Raw genomic sequence first — 18,669 nt, forward strand, 5'->3', positions numbered from 1 at the left:
CATCATAGCATGGCATCATAGCATTCCATCATAGCATGGCATGCACACAGAGATCAGAGGACAGCTGGTGAGAACTGGTTCTCTCATTCCACCACGGGGGTCCCAAGGATTGAACTCAGTTCATCAGGCTTGCCTGCGGACACCTTAAGCTCAGCCGTCTCGTTGACCCATGGGTTAGTAGTTTTTAAATCTCCTCTGGTGGTCCCAGTGTACATACCAATGCTTTAGGTTTATCTAGATGAGAAGGCCAAATTGTTATCAAACTGGTGTGGAGTGTCTTTCAGTTTTAACATACTTTTTTTTTTATTAAGCTCTACATTTTTCTCTGCTCCCCTCCTCCCTCTCCCTCCCTTTACCCTCTCCTATGACCCCCACACTCCCAATTAACTCGGATCTTGTCTTTTTCTCCTTCCTATGTAGATCTCTGTGTGTCTCTGTTAGGGTCCTCTTTGTTGTCTAGGTTGTCTGGGGTTGTGGACTGTAGATTTTTTTTTTCCTTTGCTTTATGTCTAGAAGCCACTTAAGAGTGAGTATATATTATATTTGTCTTTCTGGGTCTGGGTTACCTCACTCAATATGTTTTTTCTAGATCCACCCATTTGCATACAAATTTCAAGATGTCATTATTTTTCTTAACACTGTGTTAGCATGCTTATAAATATCTATCCTGTGCTAGGTGCTGGGATAGGCAAAAATAGAAGTCACTACAATTTGGTAGTTATGAAAAATGGGCTTTAGAACAGGACGGTGGTGGTGCACACCTTTAGTTCCAGCACTAGCAAGGTAGAGGCTGGCACTTATTTGTGTTCAAGGCCAGCCTGGTCTACAAAGCAAGGTCCAGGACTGAAAAAGCCTGTCTACAAACAAACAAACAAACACACAAACAAACACAGGAATTTAGAATGATAGAGCCCAGCTCAAATCCTAACTACTAGTGTGTGTTCCTTTTTATCTCTCTCCTTCCCTCCCTCTCTCCATCTTTCCCTCCCTCCCTCCCTCCCTTTCTTTCTTTCCTTTTTATTTTTTAATTTTTTTTTTTTTTTTTTGGTTTTTCGAGACAGGGTTTCTCTGTGGCTTTGGAGCCTGTCCTGGAACTCGCTCTTGTAGACCAGGCTGGTCTCGAACTCACAGAGATCCACCTGCCTCTGCCTCCCGAGTGCTGGGATTAAAGGCGTGCGCCACCACCGCCCGGCTAACCAGGCTGATCTTGAACTCACAGAAATCTGCCTGCCTCTGCCTCCCGAGTGCTGGGATTAAAGGCGTGCGCCACCACCGCCCGGCTAACCAGGCTGATCTTGAACTCACAGAAATCTGCCTGCCTCTGCCTCCTGAGTGCTGGGATTAAGGGTGTGTGCCACCACCGCCCTGCTTCTTTCTTTCTTTTCAGCAGGCTCTCCGCAGTTTCAGTACGTAGTCAGGGGGACTTTGAACTCCCGATCCTCTTGCCTCCCAAGTGCTGAGGTTGCAGGCACATGGACACGTTACCCCTGCTTTGGCTTAATTTTATTTTAAACATTTATTTTTTGGCCTGTGTGTGTGTGTGTGTGTGTGTGTGTGTGTGTGTGTGTGCAATTGTGAGTGCGGGTGCCTACAGAGATCAGAAAAGGGCACTGGATACCCTAGAGCTAGAGCTACAGCCTGTTGTGAGTCACCTGACCTGGGTGCTGGGAACCAAACTCTGGAACTTTGATAGAACACTTTGATAGCTGAGCCAGCACTCCAGCCTCTGAGGCTTGATTTCTTACATTTCGGATGAGTCTATTGGTAAAGCAGAAGCACTATAAATAGTGTCTATTTGAGAGCTCTCTTCACGATCATGTTGGATGTTACAGTGCTATTTAAATTTCAGAAAGAAATCTTTGCTTGATCTATGCAACACCTGTATTAGTGGTTAAGAGGCACACACCTGTAAACCCATCACTTAAAGTAGAGGCAAGAGGCTCAGAGCTAAAGGCCAGCCTCTCTTACATAGTGGGGTTGAGGCTGGCCTGGGCTTCTTAGGACCCCATTAAAAAAAATAAGTCTGGATGGGATACTACAGTTTTTCTTAACACACAGGAAAACAAATACTTTTTGTTTTTTTGTTTGAGATGGGGTTTCTCTGCGTAGCCCTGACTGTCCTGGAACTCACTCTGTAGACCAGGCTGGCCTCAAACCAAAAGATCCGATCCACCTGCCTCTGCCTCCCAAGTGCTGGGATTAAAAGTGCCCACCACCATGTCCAGCTATTTGCTTATTTTTTGAATTATGTGGCTTCGTGTGGGTGTGTATGGAGGTATGTGAGAGATGTGTGTGGATGCTGATGGAGGTCAGAGGGTATTGGACCTCCTGGAGCTGGAGTTACAGCCAACTGTGAACCCCCTGACATGGATGGCGGGAACCAGACTTGAGTCTTCTGAAAGAGGGAGTACTGGGGTCATAACTGCTGAGCCATCGCTTCACAGAGAAAAATCTAAATGTATAATTAAGAAAACAACATTCATATTCTCATCAGGTCAGTGCCTTTCTCCTGGTTCCTTGAAAAGCTTCCATTCCAACCTTAGATGCCTCTCCTCCTGGCTTTGCTGTCTCCATATTTTACATGTGATACAGTCCGTCTCTTTAGAGAGTGTGTGTGGTCCGAGTCTGTGGATGTGTGGACGTGAGTGCAGGTGCCCAAAGAAGCCCGAATTGGTCATTTGATTCTTTGGAAGCAGTTACAGGAAGTTGTGCGGGGATTGAAGTAGGTGCTGGGAACCAAAGGTAGGTCCCCAGGCAGTGTCGCTGAGCCACCTCTCCAGCTTGGCTGTTCTGTCCGACAACATCGTTTTGAACTTGCTTTCTCGTATGCATTTCTCGGTTTCCTAATCAATGCAGAGAAGCCATCCCTAGTAGTCACAGAGTGTACAGAGCCTCAGGGTTAGCAAATACCAAATCCTCTTTCAGAGATTTCCCCTCCACAGCCAATTCATTCTACTCCCGGGGTGAATGCACGCAGACCCAGCGCAGCTTTCACCCCATCCCCTCACCCCCACCCATTGCTAACCAGACTGGGCACTTTCCGTACACGGACGGTCATTGTGCTTTGTCATTTGGAGGTCATGATCTTGGCTTAAATAGATTTAAATGTCTTTGTAGGGACATCTTCCCCTTTCTGCTGCGGGTCAATGCAGAGGTGCGACAGGGCAGGCAGGCTGCACCGAGTTTACACTCCCTGCTCAGCTGTACCGCAGAGCCCCCGGATTCCCCACAAGCAACCGCAGCGCCCACTTTTGGCAGGAGAGATGGCTCAGCTGAGCACATTCTTGCAGAAGACTGGAGTTTGGTTCCTAACATCCCTACCAGGAGCGGGCGGTCCAGGTAGAGAGGTCAGACTCCCCGCAGGCGCCCGGGCAGCAAAAGACAGCACCCCAGGCTCCCCGGGAGCCGCCCCACACTCCAAACACAGCATCCTGCGAACCGCCAATTTCAAACTTCCCAGCCCTGCCCCGCCCGAACGCCCTTGCCCTCTTTCTATTGGTCGCCAGTCAAGGCAAGAAAAGCTCTGATTGGTTTTCTTATTTCACTTCCTCCAGCCCTCCAAGACCAGGGCGGGTCCTGGAGGAGACCCCCTGCTGTCCATCAGCGACGGCGAGCGCTGATTGGTTTAAGCACGGCTGAGACCCGCCCATGCCGTTTTTCTCAAACGCTGGGGCGGGAGGCTCAAGGCGGAGCGCGGCGAGCGTAAGCGGGGGTCTGCAGCATGTGAGTTCGGGTCGTGTGGTGTGTTAGTGTGTCTGTGTCTGGGGTGTGTGTGTGGAAAGGGTCGGGAGGGGAATCCCCTTTCCCTGGTCTTCCCGGATGGCCCGGTCTATACTGATGCCCACTTTGCCTCCTGCGGCTGGGAGCCTCAGGATCTCAGGGGCCCATGAGGGTCTGCTGGGGATGCAGTCCGGAGGTGTACTGGGGTAGCCCCAGGGTCTGTGGGTTCAACCCTAGGTCCTTGAGTGCAGCTTCAGGGTTTCTGGGTGCAGCTCCGGAGTCTATGGGTTCAGCCCTGGGTCTGTGGGTGTAACCCCGGGGTCTATGGGGGCAACCCTGGATGTGTCGTTACAGCTCTGGGGTTTTTGGATTCAGTTCTGGGTCTGTTGATGTCGCCCTGGGTCAGTGAGTGCAGCACTGGGGTGTGCTGGGGGAAGCCTGTGGAGGGGAGTCCGGGCTGTGCTGCCCCGGATCCAGGGGCTCCTTAAAGAGACTGAGTCCCCTGTAGCCTGTGCCTCCTGCAAGCCTTCCCTGCGTTTGTTCTTGCCGGCACTTCCCTTTATCTGTGTGATCTTAACTCACTTACTTAACCTCTCTGTTCCAGTTCCTTCATCCTAAACTGGTGCCTCCTTCTTGTCTTCTTGTCTTCCTCCCTGTGTGGCCTTCTGTGCTTTCTGCTGTGTCAGGCCAGACGTCCTTCTTCAGGAGCAGTGCCCTCTGTACCCTCCCGGGACAGTGCGCTGTTCTTCTCCCAGATAACCTGCAGGGCTCGCTGGCTATCCCCTTCAGGCCTTGGTTCCACACGTTGCATCTATTTTAGGCAGAGTTTTTATTTTGTAATTTATGAATATTACTGTTTATATGCCTTTAAAAAATTTTAAAGTTAGCATATGAGGTATAAGATATTTGTAGTAGTCAGGGTTCACTAGAGGAGCAGAACCGACAGAAAGAAAAAACAAGTGGGGACTGACTGGAGTGGCTTACAGGCTGTAGTCTGGCTAGTCCAACAGTGGCTATCAGTGCTTTTAAAAATGACTTATTTCTGTCCTTTATGTGTATGAGTATTTTGCCTGCATGTATGTATGTATGCACCATGTGCCTGCCCAGTGCTGGGGCGGCTGGAAGCGCCCTCCTCCTGATGTGTTTAGGGAGATCGGATCCTGTCAAGCCCTTCCTGCCCTAATGTCAGTACACACGTGACTTTCCCCAGTGTCCTTCGGGCGTCGGCGGAGAGATGCTGAAGTTCAAGTATGGAGTGCGGAACCCACTGGATGCCACTGCCTGTGAGCCCATTGCCAGTCGGGCCTCCAGGCTAAATGCGTTTTTCCAGGTAGGAGGCTGCCTGCCAATGCTGCGCACCTTTGGCTGTTACGGTTATCGCCTCTGATTGTATGAGACTGATATTCTTGGGGGAATCCCATTTGTTGTTTTACATGACCGGACTGAGCTGGACAAAGGTGCCACTGTGCAGACGGTTCCACGGCTGGACCTGCCCTCGAGACGCCTCATCTCTCAGACTTCACCCTTCTAAACCTCGTCCTTTCAGTTAAAGAAAGAAAAGAACAAAGGGACTTCTTAAGTGTGTGTGTGTGTGTGTGTGTGTGTGTGTGTGTGTGTCTGGGTACCCAGAGAGAGAGGCCAGCGATAGGCTTCAGTTCCCTTGGAACGTGAGCTACGGGTGTTTGTGAGCGGCCGATGTGGGTGCTGGGACCCAACTGTGGTCCTCTAGAGGAGTCAACAAGCCCCAGTGGACACAAATTTCTTTCGTACAAGGAATGTCTGCTTTTTCTATTTTAAAAGATAAATTCTTTTTTATTACATAGCTCTGGCTGTCCTGCAATTTTTCTATGGGCACTGGGCTGGCCTCGAACTCACAGAGGTCCACCTGCCTGTGCCTCCTGAGTGCTAGGATTAAAGGCGTGCGCCACCACACTTGGTGGCTGTCCATCTGCTGTTTAGATTAAATACCACACCTGGGTAACCACATCCCTTGTGAGGCACCTAACATTTCCTTTATCCTATAAGGACAGATGTCCTGAAATTGTTTCTGAGCAGTCTCCTAACCTGTTTGTTTCTGTTGTATGTGGGACTCTGGTGAAATGGGTCCTTGCTTGACTTGTGGACTCACAAGTTAGGACAAACAGGGAGTGGTGAAGACGGACGTCTTAAAGCTATAGTTCTCTCCAGCCCTTAAAGCTATAGTTCTTTCGTCCGGCATGCATTTGTTAGTTGTGTTGCTTTGGGTAAATTAATTTGAATCTGCTTTTTATTTCTTATTTATTTATTTATTTGTTTGTTTGTTTGTTTATTCCAAAGCAGGGTTTTATGTGGCACAAGTTGGCCTCAACTCTGTGTGTGTTTGTGATGAATGCGTGTAGGACATGTAGAGGTATGCATGCATGTTCTTGTGCCTTTGTGTTCATGCACCACGGCACTCGAGTGGAGGACCAAGGATGATAACCTTTGTTGTCTTGTCCTTATTTTTGTTGTTTTTGTTTTGTTTTGTTTTTGAGTCAGGGTTTCTCTGTGTAACTCTGGCTGTCCTGGAACTCACTCTGTAGACCGGGCTGGTCTTGAACTCACAGAGATCCATCCGCCTCTGCTTCCGAGTGCTGGGATTAAAGGTGTGTGCCTGGCTTCATCCTGGGATTTTTTTTTTTTCCGACTTAATTCCTTCTTGTTCAATGTTGTGTTTTCGAGGCTTGTGATTCTCTAGTCTCAGATTTTATTCCCTATGGGGGCATTTAGGATTAGAGGTTCTTACGCTACCATATCTGGCTTTTAGGTGGGCCCTGGATATCCAAACTCAGGTTATCAGGCTTGTCTAAAAAATGCTTTTAACTATCTTCCAAGTCACCTCCCTGTTTTCAAAACAGGGTCTCGCTATGTAGCTCAGGCTGGCCTGGCCTAGAACTCCAACCCCAGGTTGACTTCTAACTCACGATCCTTCTGCCTTCATTTTCCTATGCTGGAAAATGTACCTCCATGCCTAACACTTACCTTCACCTTGGCCTTCTATATGCTGTAGTGACTCTATACCCTGCTATGGCCTGCTGAAATGGGATATTGTCCAGGCAGCCCTGGAAAATTCCCATGATCCTCCAGCTGCAGCTTCCACAGTACTGGGTATGTGCCGTCACACCAGGCTCAAATCTACTCTTACAGCAGGAGCTGAGGTGCCTTTTCCATCGGGTTATTTATTGATGGGTTAATGAGATGGTCCACATGAAGTTTTTTGTGCCTTGCCTAGCTCTTGGCAAGTCCTTTATAAATGAGCCTTGAGGCTATCCTGGGCTACTTAGCAGGTTTGAAGCCAACCTGAGCAAAGAAGTAAGATCCTGTCTTAAAACAAAAGAAAAAAAAGTAAGAATACTAATTCGTTTTTTAAAAAAGATTTAAAAGATTGAGCTGGGTTTGATGGCGCACGCCTTTAGTCCTAGCACTCCAAGGCAGAGGCAGGCGGATCTCTGTGAATTCAAGGCCCGACAGGGCTATATAATGAGGTTCTTGTCATTCAGGGTTGCATAGTTAGATCCTGTCTCAAAAAAAAAAATCCATTTTATTTTAATTATATACCTCAGAATGTGCTGTGCATGTGTGAATGGAGGTGCCTGGTGTCTTGAAGAGGGCATCGGGTTCCCTGGCGCTGGAGTCAGCTGCCTGATGTGAGTGCTGGCCACCAGACTCATCCTCTGCAAGAGCTGTTCAAGCTCTGAATTGCCGAGGTGTCCTCTAGCCAGGTATTTGTCGTTAATAATAACTGTAGCATCATGTCTCAGTTTCTCTTTGTGTTTCTGTGGCAGGATGCTCTGGCGAAAGCCTTTGGGCCCATAACAGTCAAGGCAGGGAGCTGGTCACGTGACACCATCGGCAGTCATGCTGCTGTTGTTAAGTCTCTGTCCTGCATTTACACAGTTCAGGGTCCCCTGCTTGGGAAACAGTCTTGTCCAGCTCACAGCTGAGATGGGTCTTCACATTCAGTGAATGCAATCTAGATAATCCCTCATGGGTGTGTGCGGAAAGGCGCTCTTAAATTGTATTCGTTGGCAACATGGGTCATCGCACTGACATACCGTGGTCACAGTCATGATGATCTCATGCCATGGGATGTCTGTATGATGGCGGGTAATATTCTTGCTGACATTCCTCGCCTGCCTCAGAGGGGGGGAACGTGGAAACAGTGGGAACAGCTTGGTAACTTGGGGTGTGCTGTGGAAATGTTCCTATTTAAATTGTGAGACAGTTCTCACAGATGAGTGCTCTGTCTGTGACCTCAATGTCTGAATGCTGTCACAAACAGGACCCTTGAGGGCTTTACTTTAAACAGATGCCCAACTAAAAACAAAACAGGTCCTCATTTGTTAAGGGCTGTGCTATGGGGCTGGAGAGACGGCTCAGCCATCGAGAACACTGCTGCTCTTCCAGAGGACCCCAGTTCAGTTCCCAGCTCCCACGTGGCGGCTCACAGTTGGCTGTAACTCCTGGCTGTAACTCCAGTGCCAGGGATCTGATTCCCTCTTCTAGCCTCCGAGGGCGCCAAGCATGCAGGAAAAACACCTGCACACATAAAATAAAAATTAAAAACAAAGGGCTTAATGCTGATGAATAAATGCTGACACAGTTATGGTTCTCGATTCAGCCTCATAACAAACGGTAAGAACTGTTGTTATTTTCAGTGTGGACAGGAGGAACGTAGGGCTGGCCCAAAGTCACGCAGCTTGTGAGACACTCAGGTGACATTGGGACCGTCTGATTTCTAAGACACATTACTAGCGTGTGTCAGACAGCTGCTCCACCATGCTTTATGTTTAAATGTCTTATGGGAAGGATTCTGGGTAAAACCTTGTGCTGATTTTTTTTTTTTTTTGGTCAGTTTGACACACTAGAGTCATCCATCTAGGGAGAAGGAACTTCTACTGGAAAAATGCTTCACCAGCTTGGTCTACTGTAGGCAAGCTTGTAAGGCTTTTCCTTGACTAACGATCGATGTGGGAGGGTCAGAGAGAGCAAGCCCCTAGTAAGCAGCGTTCTTCCATGGCTTCGGATTCAGTTTCTCCCTCCAGTTCTCTGACTTGCCTCTGTGATGGGCAGTAAGCTGAAAGACCCTGTTCCTGCCTGTCTTGCTATTGTCGGGGTGTTTGTCACAGAGGTAGAAAGCAAACCAGGGCACTTTCACTACATCTCTTTTTAATGCCAAGTGACTTTAGTTGATGTTTTTTTTTGCTATAACAATGTACCCAAGGGTTTGTGCTTTATAAACAAAAGAGGCCACATAGTTCACAGTTCTGTAGACTCAAGAGTATGCCACTGACTTCTGCTTGGCTCTGCTTGGCTCTGTTTGGCTCTGCTTGGCTCTGAACTGGCAGGGGCATGTGCAGAAATCACATGGGCAAGATAGGAAGTAAAAGACAAGGTCTACTCCCTTTCTAACAACCTGCTCCCAGCTCCCAAGGTTAAGAAAAACATTTTGTATCTTGGAGAGCAGATAAGTGTCTCACCCTATCTTGAGGACTAGAGAACCTCCTACAGGGTCTTAACCCACCTTTTAATGCTCCCACCACTTTGACACTGAGGTTCAAGCTTGCAGCCCACGAACCCTTGGAGGGTAAAGCACATGCAGATGGTAGCAATGAGTGCCTCCTGCCCCAGGAAAGGTTGTGGCAAAGTGTATGGGTACACCAGACATGAGCCTCATGTGCCTGCTGAGGCCACTGTGCTGTCCCCATGCTGGGCTGCCACCCTGACGGTTAGACACAGTGCTGGTTTGTTTTCTATTAAGGTATGTCCTTTAGACGAGGTCTCAGATGGTGTGGCTCCCTCCTGCACAGGGCACTTCTGTTTGGTGCTTGGCAGACTTCCAGAGCCACAGAAATCTCACGAATCACCAGGCGGCCAGGGCTTTGCCAGCTTTTTATATTCTGCCAAGCAAGGATGTAGAAAACAAATGAAAGGAAAAAGCCATTACTTTCTGGTCTTTTCATTTCCTGAAGAAAGAGCATTTTAAGAAACATGGAGAGAGGAGGAAAAAACGTCAGAACAAAGGGCCATTTCCAAGTTTGTGTCCCCTGAGCTTTTGGAGAAGGTACCATGGGGCTTAAGCCTCCTTGAGTCTCTGGGAACCCCTTGTCTACTTGGGTTTAACTCTCAGGTGAAGGGTCAGGCAGGAAGGCCCAGCACTTCCCAACTTGACCAAATCTCCTGGAGAATTTATTAAAATCAGTTCTAAACTGCAGTCTAGAAAATTTTAATTCAGGAGGTTGGTAATAGGGCCAAAGAATCTGTTCTCTTGTGATTCTCTAGTGATTCAGATGCAGCTGCTCTTTTATGCCGCCCAATGTTGTGTAACAAGCCCTACATTTAAAGGTATAGTGACGCCTTTTCCTAGGGTTTTCCAGCAGGCGTGGTGGTGCAGCCTTTAATCCCAGCTCTAGGGAGGGATAGGGGCTGGTGGATATCTGTGAGGTGAAGGCCAGCCAGGACAGAGACCTTGTTTCAAAACAAACAAACAAGCAAGCAAACAGACAACAAAGCCCAGCAGGTTGCTTCAGTGGGTGGCCTTGCTTTTCCCCAGGACCTCGGCTGTGGTTACTCAGTCCACAATCCACTGAGATTACACCTGGCTCAGTAGAATCTAGGCACTGACTGCTCACTAAGGCAATCTTGCTTATTTATTTTTTTTTAAATAAATTTATTTATTTTACAAACCAATTCCAGTCCCCCCACCTTCTTCCCACCCCATCCTCATCTGCTCCTCAGAGAGAACAAGGCTTTCCCTGCGGTCAACTACCTCTGTCCCATGACCTTATTGAAGCTGGTTGTTTTCTTTGTTTTTTTATTTTTTGTTTCTTGTTTTTCAAGACAGAGTTTCTCTGTAGCTTTGGAGCCTGTCCTGGAACTAGCTCTTGTAGACCAGGCTGGCTTTGAACTCACATAGATCCCGCCTGCCTCTGCCTCTCGGAGTGCTGGGATTAAAGGCGTGCGCCACCACTGCCCGGCTGGCTGTTTATTTATTTATTTTTTAGAAAATATTTATTTATTTATTTATTTATTTATTTATTTATTTATTTATTTATTATGTATACAATATTCTGTCCGTATGTATGTCTGAAGGTCAGAAGAGGGCACCAGACCTTATTACAGATGGTTGTGAGCCACCATGTGGTTGCCGGGAATTGAACTCAGGACCTTTGGAAGAGCAGGCAATGCTCTTAACCACTGAGGCATCTCTCCAGCCCCTGGCTGTTCATTTTTAAATGGAATTATTTATCCTTGGGCATATGTGTGCACGTGCCGTTGTGCATGGGTATCACAGTGTAACTTGGAGGAGTCTGGAGGAGTCGTCTCCCTGTGTTTTGAGGCAGGTCTCTTTTGTTTTGCCGAGAGTGTATTCCTGGCTTGCTGACCTACAGACTTCTGCCGACTCTCCTGCCTCCACCTCCCACTCTCCAGGATGATTGCTAGGGTTGTAGATGTTCCCCCATATCTGGCTTTTTACATGGATTCCAGCCACCAGACTGAAGTCATTAGTCTTCACGGCCAGCTGAGCCCTTACCGCGCCGTCACGTGCCTCTCCATGTATTTATTTACTTACTCACTTACCTAGGCTATCTTGGACTTCTTTTTTCCCCCTCCTCCAAACAATAAAAGGTTTTCCTTTATCGTCATTGGAGCCAGCTCTTCAGCTCTGCCATCGTGGCACCAAATTTGTTGTGAACTCAGCGTAAAGGAGTGGGCCTGACTACCTTCCAACAGAACTGTTTATAGTTCAAGCACGGGCCTTGTTTGGTGCCAAACCCTAAATGTCGCCTAAACTTCTGTACATGGCAACTGCCTTCCCAAAAAAGAACCAAGGCAAAGTCTGTTTGGTGTCTGGAAGTTGTGCCCTGAGCCAGCGCACTGCCATTTGTGATTTGTGGCGCCCTGCCGTTTAAAGTGAGTCTCGGGGACGGCACCTGTGCAAATGGACGGTGGATTCGAGGGACATGTGGCATGTGCCAGGAACTGGTAGTGGTTCTCTTTTGTCCCCCCTCCTTTTGTTTGAACTCATAATCCTCCTGCCTCAGCCTCTCACGTGCTAAGATTGTAGGCATGACGATGCATTGAAATTGTGTGTGTGTATGTAGGTAAGCCATAGACATTGGGTGTATTTCCTAGGTGTGTGTGTGTCTGTGTGTAAGCCAGCTGTAGACATTGGGTATATTCCCTTGGTATATGTATGTGCGTGCACGCGCGCGCGCGCGCGCGCGCGTGTGTGTGTGTGTGTGTGTGTGTGTGTATGTGTGTGTGTGTAGGCAGCCATAGACATTGGGTGGATTTCTTTGGAGTGTGTTTGGTGTGTATGCAGCCATAGACATCAGGTGTATGTGTGTGTGTGTGTTTGTGTGTGTGTGTGTGTGTGTGTAAGCCAGCTGTAGAGATCGGGTATATTCCCTTGGTATGTGTATGTGCACGCATGTGTGTGTGTGTGTCTGTGTGTGTTTGTGTGTAGACAGCCGTAGATGTCGGGTGGATTTCCTTGGTGTGTGTGTGTATAGGTAGCCACAGACATTGGGTAGATTTCTTTGGGGTGAGTGTGGTGTGTGTGTGTTTGTGTGTAGACAGCCGTAGATGTTGGGTGGATTTCCTTGGTGTGTGTGTGTATGTGTGTGTGTGTATAGGTAGCCACAGACATTGGGTAGATTTCTTTGGGGTGAGTGTGGTGTGTATGCAACCATAGACATTGGGTAGATTTCCTTGGCTGATTTCCGCTGTAACATTTTGAGATAGGATCTCTCACTGCTCATCAGTTCCACAGGATGAGCTTCAGGAATCCATGTCCCATCCCCCAGTGTTGGGGTGGCAGGCACTTGCCACTATGCCCAGATATTTTACATGGGTTCGGGGGATCCGAACTCAGGTCTTTATTCTTGTGTGATGGGTACTTTACCAACTGAGCTATCACCCTAGCCCCTGAACTCTTAAAAATCTCCTTTCTGTGCCTCCCTTCTTTAGCTGTTTTTACACAGAGATTGCTCCACAATCCATGGCCTCCCACGGGAATCTTTGCTCTAAACCAGGGGTTGCCCACTCAGGTCTTGAGAGGCCAGACAGTAGGCATAAATGACTCAAGCTCGCCAGACAGAAGACCGCAGGTCAAATCTACAGTGACTTTAGTGCCCACCAAGAGGGCGACATCACTCAGCTCCTGCTGTGTTACCAGGCAGAACAGGGCAATAATGCGAGATCCACTGGCACTTCAGGAAAAGACAGATATTCTGATGTGTGTGTGTTGTGTGCGCATGTGTGTGTGTATAAAATCTGATTTAAAAATTTTAAAAATATTGGCAGATAATTCAAATTATTTTAAATACTTCAAGCCAAACAAAACATGTTTGTGGGCTAGACACAGTCTGCCAATCTGTAACTGATCCCACAGATCGTGAATAAATTCGGCTTCACGGTAGGCATCCATTTCTGCTACTTTGAGATGAATTAAAAGAGGCTGAAGTTGTGTTAGCAGGCGTCCAGCCACATGGGGGAAGGGGTGGCAATCATTGTTTCCTGTTGAGGAGATACGGAATCATCTCAAAACTTGCAGGGTCCGCAGTAACTGTTCCCATGAAGCTCAGACTCCCGGCAGGAATGACCATTTACCCGGACGGTGCTCTCGTCAAGTCTTTTCCCCAGATGCAGGTGAAAAACCCTGCACAATGGACCCATGCAAATAATCACTTAACAGGCCCAGAATCGTTGCGGGTGTGTTGTGAGCAGGTAGCTGATCAGGGCGCTTGTGATTTACTCTGTGTGGATGTTATTGATCAAAGCTTTTCATTATTGACAGAATCTCCATCTGCTGTTTGCCATTTTTAGGGGAAACCGCCCGTCATGATTCAACAGCAGCAGCCTGCTCTTTCCCGGGAAGGGATCTTAGACGGCCTCTTTGTTCTCTTTGAAGAGTGCAGCCAGCCCGCCCTGATGAAGATGAAGCACGTGAGCAGCTTTGTCCAGAAGTGTAAGTCGGGGAACTCGCTCTCCACATCTCCCCTGTCAGAAGCAGGGATGCTGGAGGCAGAAGACGTGGGCGGAAGCTGCAGAAAACCATAGTCTGCATAAGACTGACCCAGGGGGGTATACAGATTGCATGGTTGTAACCTGGAGACCAGACTTAAGTCCAGCTTCTCACTACAAGGGATGGATTCAGTTCAAAAGGGAATTATGTTGACTCATGGGACAGAAATCCAAGGATGCTTCCTTCAGGCATGACTGGTCCCAGGGACTTAGCTCTGTTCTTATACTCTGAGCCAACCTGTCCTTCAGGCAGAGTAGGTGCAGTGCTTAGGGGCCATTGTGTTTAAATTCAGTGAGATAATTTGTTTGAAATCATGATAGTAGACAAATACGGTGATGATTCTGAATCTGGTGTCTCCTCTCCTCTCTCCTTCATGGCGTGCATATGCCGTGCCAGTGAGCTACACCACTAGCTGCCTGGATTGTTTTCTTTATACCACTGATGTCATAAGACATGGAGAAGCAGCTGGTGAAGGCAGGGTGACCTAGGGCCTCTGATGTCATGGCTCAGCTGACTTGGACTGCTTTTCTGATTTTGCTCGCCTCCCTGTGTTGGGGCAGTTGGGTGCTGATGCTGATGCCACATCTGCTTGTATTTTCCACTAGTGATTTCAGTCAGTGGGCATCCTGCTCCTTCAGCATCTCTTAGAGAAGCACTGGGAGACCCTTCTTGTTGTCACAGCCAGGGCAGGGGAGGGTGCAGTAGGGCGAGCCGGGGTCCTGTGATGCGTGCACAGCACACAGGATTATGTAGTCAGTCATGACAGATCTGAGAAACCGCCTCATCTAACATGGCCATCTAACCAAGCACTCCAGCCTGTAGAGGCCGAAAAGGATAGTTTTGTATTGCTTCATCTTGGGTTCATGGTTCAAATGCCTTCATCTGGGGATTCCTCTGCTCTGTGATGTATTGGCTAAAATTGCACGCTCCGCGCTCTTAAGATGGAATATTCTAGATGGCTTGCTCAGTGTCTGTAGTCCTGGCTGGAAAGCTGAGCTCCATTGAGATTTTGGGATGTCCACCCATGCCTCTCTCGTGGAGAGCAGAGTCTTATGCTCGCTGTCATTTCTCTGTGTGGCCTTTAAAGTGAGGGCCTGGAAACTGTGAACTCCAGGTGTAAACAAAGCTTAGGGGAACCAGCCGCCCCCATGTGCTTCAGTCACACATTAGAATGCTTGGAACAGGAGCGATGTGACTTCCCAAAGCCTGAACTTTCTCCCACGTGACCTTTTAAGAAAAGGCCTGGGGAACCCCTGACTCATAAGGGCTCTAGCTTTGAAGGCCAGGCTTCCCCACAGTGGCCCTGAGTGTCCAAGAGCACTGAAGCTCAGGCTGTTTTGAAGGTTTTCTTTTTTCTTTCTTTCCCTTTTCTTTTTTTGGTTTTTCGAGACAGGTTTTCTCTGTGTGACAGAGTTAGGGGTCCAGGAACTAGCTCTTGTAGACCAGGCTGACCTTGAACTCACAAAGATCCACCACCTGTGCTGGGATTAAAGACTTGCCCCACCACTGCTCTGCCTTGAGTTTATTGAGGATGTAAGATCCTTGGCTGTTGTCAGGCACCGTTCTGTTACCGGGATGGCTGTGGAGTGCAGGAGATGAAAGGATCGTTTGGGCCTGTACCTTTGGGGTTTCAGTCTTTGGCTGGTTGCTTTGGCGCCTGTGACCAGGCAACATAGCCTGGTAAGAGTGTGTGGTGCTTACGTCATGGCTAGGAATGAACGGGAGAGAGGGAAGGGGCATCAGGGTTCCGCTGGTCCTTTTCAAAGGTGCACCCTCCAGGACGACTCTTGCCGGGAGGTGGACTTCTGCAGCTTATGGTGGTATCTCTGTGTGGGTGCTGAGGAAGGAAAACCAGCAAGCACGGTGATGGAGTAGCCAACAGATGCAAAGCAAGAGAAAAGGGGTTTGTTTTGGCTCACGGTGTGAGAGAGTTCATGGCAGAGGAGTGGCGTCAGGGCCATGTGGCAACCCCTTGTCACAGTGCTGACCAGGAAGCGACGAGCTTGGGCAGGAGGAGAAGTCTATGAGCTTCAAGGCCCACACTCCAGCTGCTCAAATCCATGTCTCCTCCTGAATGGCCCACAGCCGACCAAAACAGTGCCACCAGCTGGGGACCCAGTGTTTAAGTACAGGAGCCTGTGGGGACCATTTCACATTCAAACATTAACAAGGGCTTCACTGGCTTGTGTGCACCTGTCTGCTCTCAGTTCCCTCACCTGGGGAAAGAGATTATCTTGAGCAGGTCTTTAATCCCCAGCACGGGAGGCAGAGGCAGGTGGATCTCTGAGTTCTAGGCCAGGCTGCTCTACATAGTGAGTTCCAGGACAGCCACCAACAAAAATATTATCTTGATTAGGTTGAGATAGGGCGACCCGCCCACTGTAATTGCATTACTTCCTGTATAGAGACCTGCCCACTAATTGCGCCACTTTCTGTAGGGAGGCACGCCCACTATGAACAGATCACTTCCTATAGGGAGACCTGACTTCTGCCATTGTCACATCCTGTTGGGGAGACTCCCTCTGTAATTGCACCATTTCCGGGGCTAGTATGCTGGCCCAGTATAAAGGAGAAAGTGAGCGAATACATTAACAGCGTTGGGACCAGCCTCCCTGGGCTCCTGTTGCCTTGACCTTCCCTTCCCACTATGGTGGACAGTACCCTGGGACTGTACCCTTAGTTCCCACTATGGTGGACAGTACCCTGGGACTGTACCCTTAGTTGCTCTGTCAGGCTATTTTTGTCACAGTGACAGCAGTCACTAGGATACCAGGCTTGTCAATAGACACTGCCCGCTGACCACAGTGTCCACTGTGGTCAGCCACCAGTTATGTATCTTCAGAATGTCCTTGAGGTATTTACTGGCACTTGAGTTCCTTTGAATGCTCCTATGGTTTCTTTTGAATATGGAAATTATCAAGTAGGCAGTGGGAGGGGGCAGAACTTGGAGGAACTCGCTCCAGCCCCTTCGTTAGGTTTGAGACCCTGGGGACCCTTAAGAGCAGTCAATCATAGAGAAGCGGGGTGTAATCAGGAGCTGGTGCCAGTGGAGTGGAGATTTTTTTCTAGTAGATGTTCTTTCGGGAAACTGTTACATATTTTTTGAAGAGGCTTCCTGGTGAGGACCCTGAAGAGCCCATGATTGAGATCCTGTGATTACGTTAGTGTGAGCTCCACCCCCTGCCCCCACCCCTTTTGAGTTTCTATTTCAGAATGTGAGCCTTGCTTTCGCGTGCTGTGTGGAGAAGGGTCCATCAGCCGCCACTGTCCACGTTTGAAGGAGTGGAGGTTTACTCCACTCCGGAGCTGCAGAGGAAATGGGCTGGAGAGGTGGCCAGAGTGGTACTTCCCACAGATGCCGCGACCTTGAGCCATTAGAGGGCAGGGAATGAGTGTCTGGGAGCCAGGGGAGGCATTGTTTTCAGCTGCAGTTCTGCCTTGGTTAACACGTGTTCTGGTTGCATCATTAGGTGATTTTTTTGTCATCGTGTGGCTATCATAGGATGCTTACACAAACCGAGATGGTATAGGCTAGTCACTGTATTTGGCTGCTGTTTCTCTCTTTTTGAGACAGGATTTTCCTATGTATCCCTGACTGTCCTGGAACTCACTATAGGTTTACCAGTGAGGAGCATTTGCTTCTGTTACAAATAACCTGGGTTTGGTTCCCAGCATCCTTATGGCAACTTACAGCTTCTAACTTCAGTTTGAGGGGACCGGTGCCCTCTTATATAAAACAAATGCTTATATAATTTATGTATTTTTTAAAGTGACACCTAACTCTATATTTGAGATATAGAATGGTGTTACAATATCTGTTTATTTACTTATTTCTTTAAAGAGTTATTTGTCTTCTGCGTGTGGTGACACGTCTCAAACCAAACCAGAACACACTTGTTTATCTTTACATAAAGCATGTGACATAATATTTGCCACTTACTTCATGTCTTTAATTTCTTTTAAACATTTATTTATTGTGTATACAGTGTTTGTACCTGCATGAATGGCTGGACACCAGAAGAGGGCACCAGATCTCAATACAGATAGGTGTGAGCCACCATGTGGGTGCTGGGAACTGAACTCAGGACCTCTGGAAGAGCAGTCAGTGCTCTCAACCTCTAAGCCATCTCTCTAACCCCCGTTCCTTTAATTTTTAAAGAATTTGATATATATGTGTGTGTGTGTGTGTGTGTGTGTGTGTGTGTCTGAGGGTCGCTGTGTGCACCCGTGCGTGAGCTCACGGAAGTGACATTGGCCTCTTTGCACTTTGTTTACCTACCAGTGCACTCGCTGAGCAGATATTCTTTAAGATACACACCAGATGATGCTTTAGCTGTTCCAGATACAGGGGTGCCGCTGGGCGCCACACTTGAGTGCTCCAAGAACAACAGTTATGTGATAGGTTCCAACAGGTTACAGTGGATTAAACGACGTCTGCTGCCAGGCACGCGGCAGCCATTCTAACTTGTCGCACCATGCATTACAGATGTACTTATGATGGTACCGTTCTAGACAAACCTGTGCTGTGAGCCCCATGAGAACAGAACATGTACAATTATATGTAGTACTTGATAATGGTAATAAAGGACTATCCTACTGTGTTATGTTTTTGCTCTGTTATCCTGTCTGTCATCTCAGTGTATACCTGCTTATTTAGGTAAGCATGAAAGAGTGTGCCCAACCTCGCAGGCAGCAGCCTCGTCATCCATGTCCTGGAGTCAGGAGGCTATGCTGATGGCACAAAGAAATGCTAACTGCTCAGTGTGATGAAGCAGTATCACAGTGATCTCATGTTACATATTAAAGTACACAGGTGTGGGCCTGGGTTCAGTTCCCAGCACACACACACACACACACACACACACACACACACACACACACACACACACACACACACGGAA

General features: G+C 48.2%; 1 protein-coding gene across 2 annotated transcripts in view; it reads left to right on the forward strand.

The window, feature by feature from the left end:
* Positions 1-13,653: 13,653 nt before the first annotated feature.
* The window catches only part of Cit (citron rho-interacting serine/threonine kinase), a 167,977-nt gene continuing 162,961 nt past the window's right edge, over positions 13,654-18,669 (forward strand). For both annotated transcript variants that reach the window (XM_026784008.1, XM_026784014.1), the window contains exon 1: positions 13,654-13,711. In XM_026784008.1, coding sequence (XP_026639809.1) covers positions 13,675-13,711 — 37 coding nt within the window. In that variant the 5' untranslated portion in view covers positions 13,654-13,674. The remainder of the gene's footprint in view (positions 13,712-18,669) is intronic.

Source organism: Microtus ochrogaster, chromosome 2 (genome assembly GCF_000317375.1).
Source record: "Microtus ochrogaster isolate Prairie Vole_2 chromosome 2, MicOch1.0, whole genome shotgun sequence".
NCBI lineage: Eukaryota > Metazoa > Chordata > Mammalia > Rodentia > Cricetidae > Microtus > Microtus ochrogaster.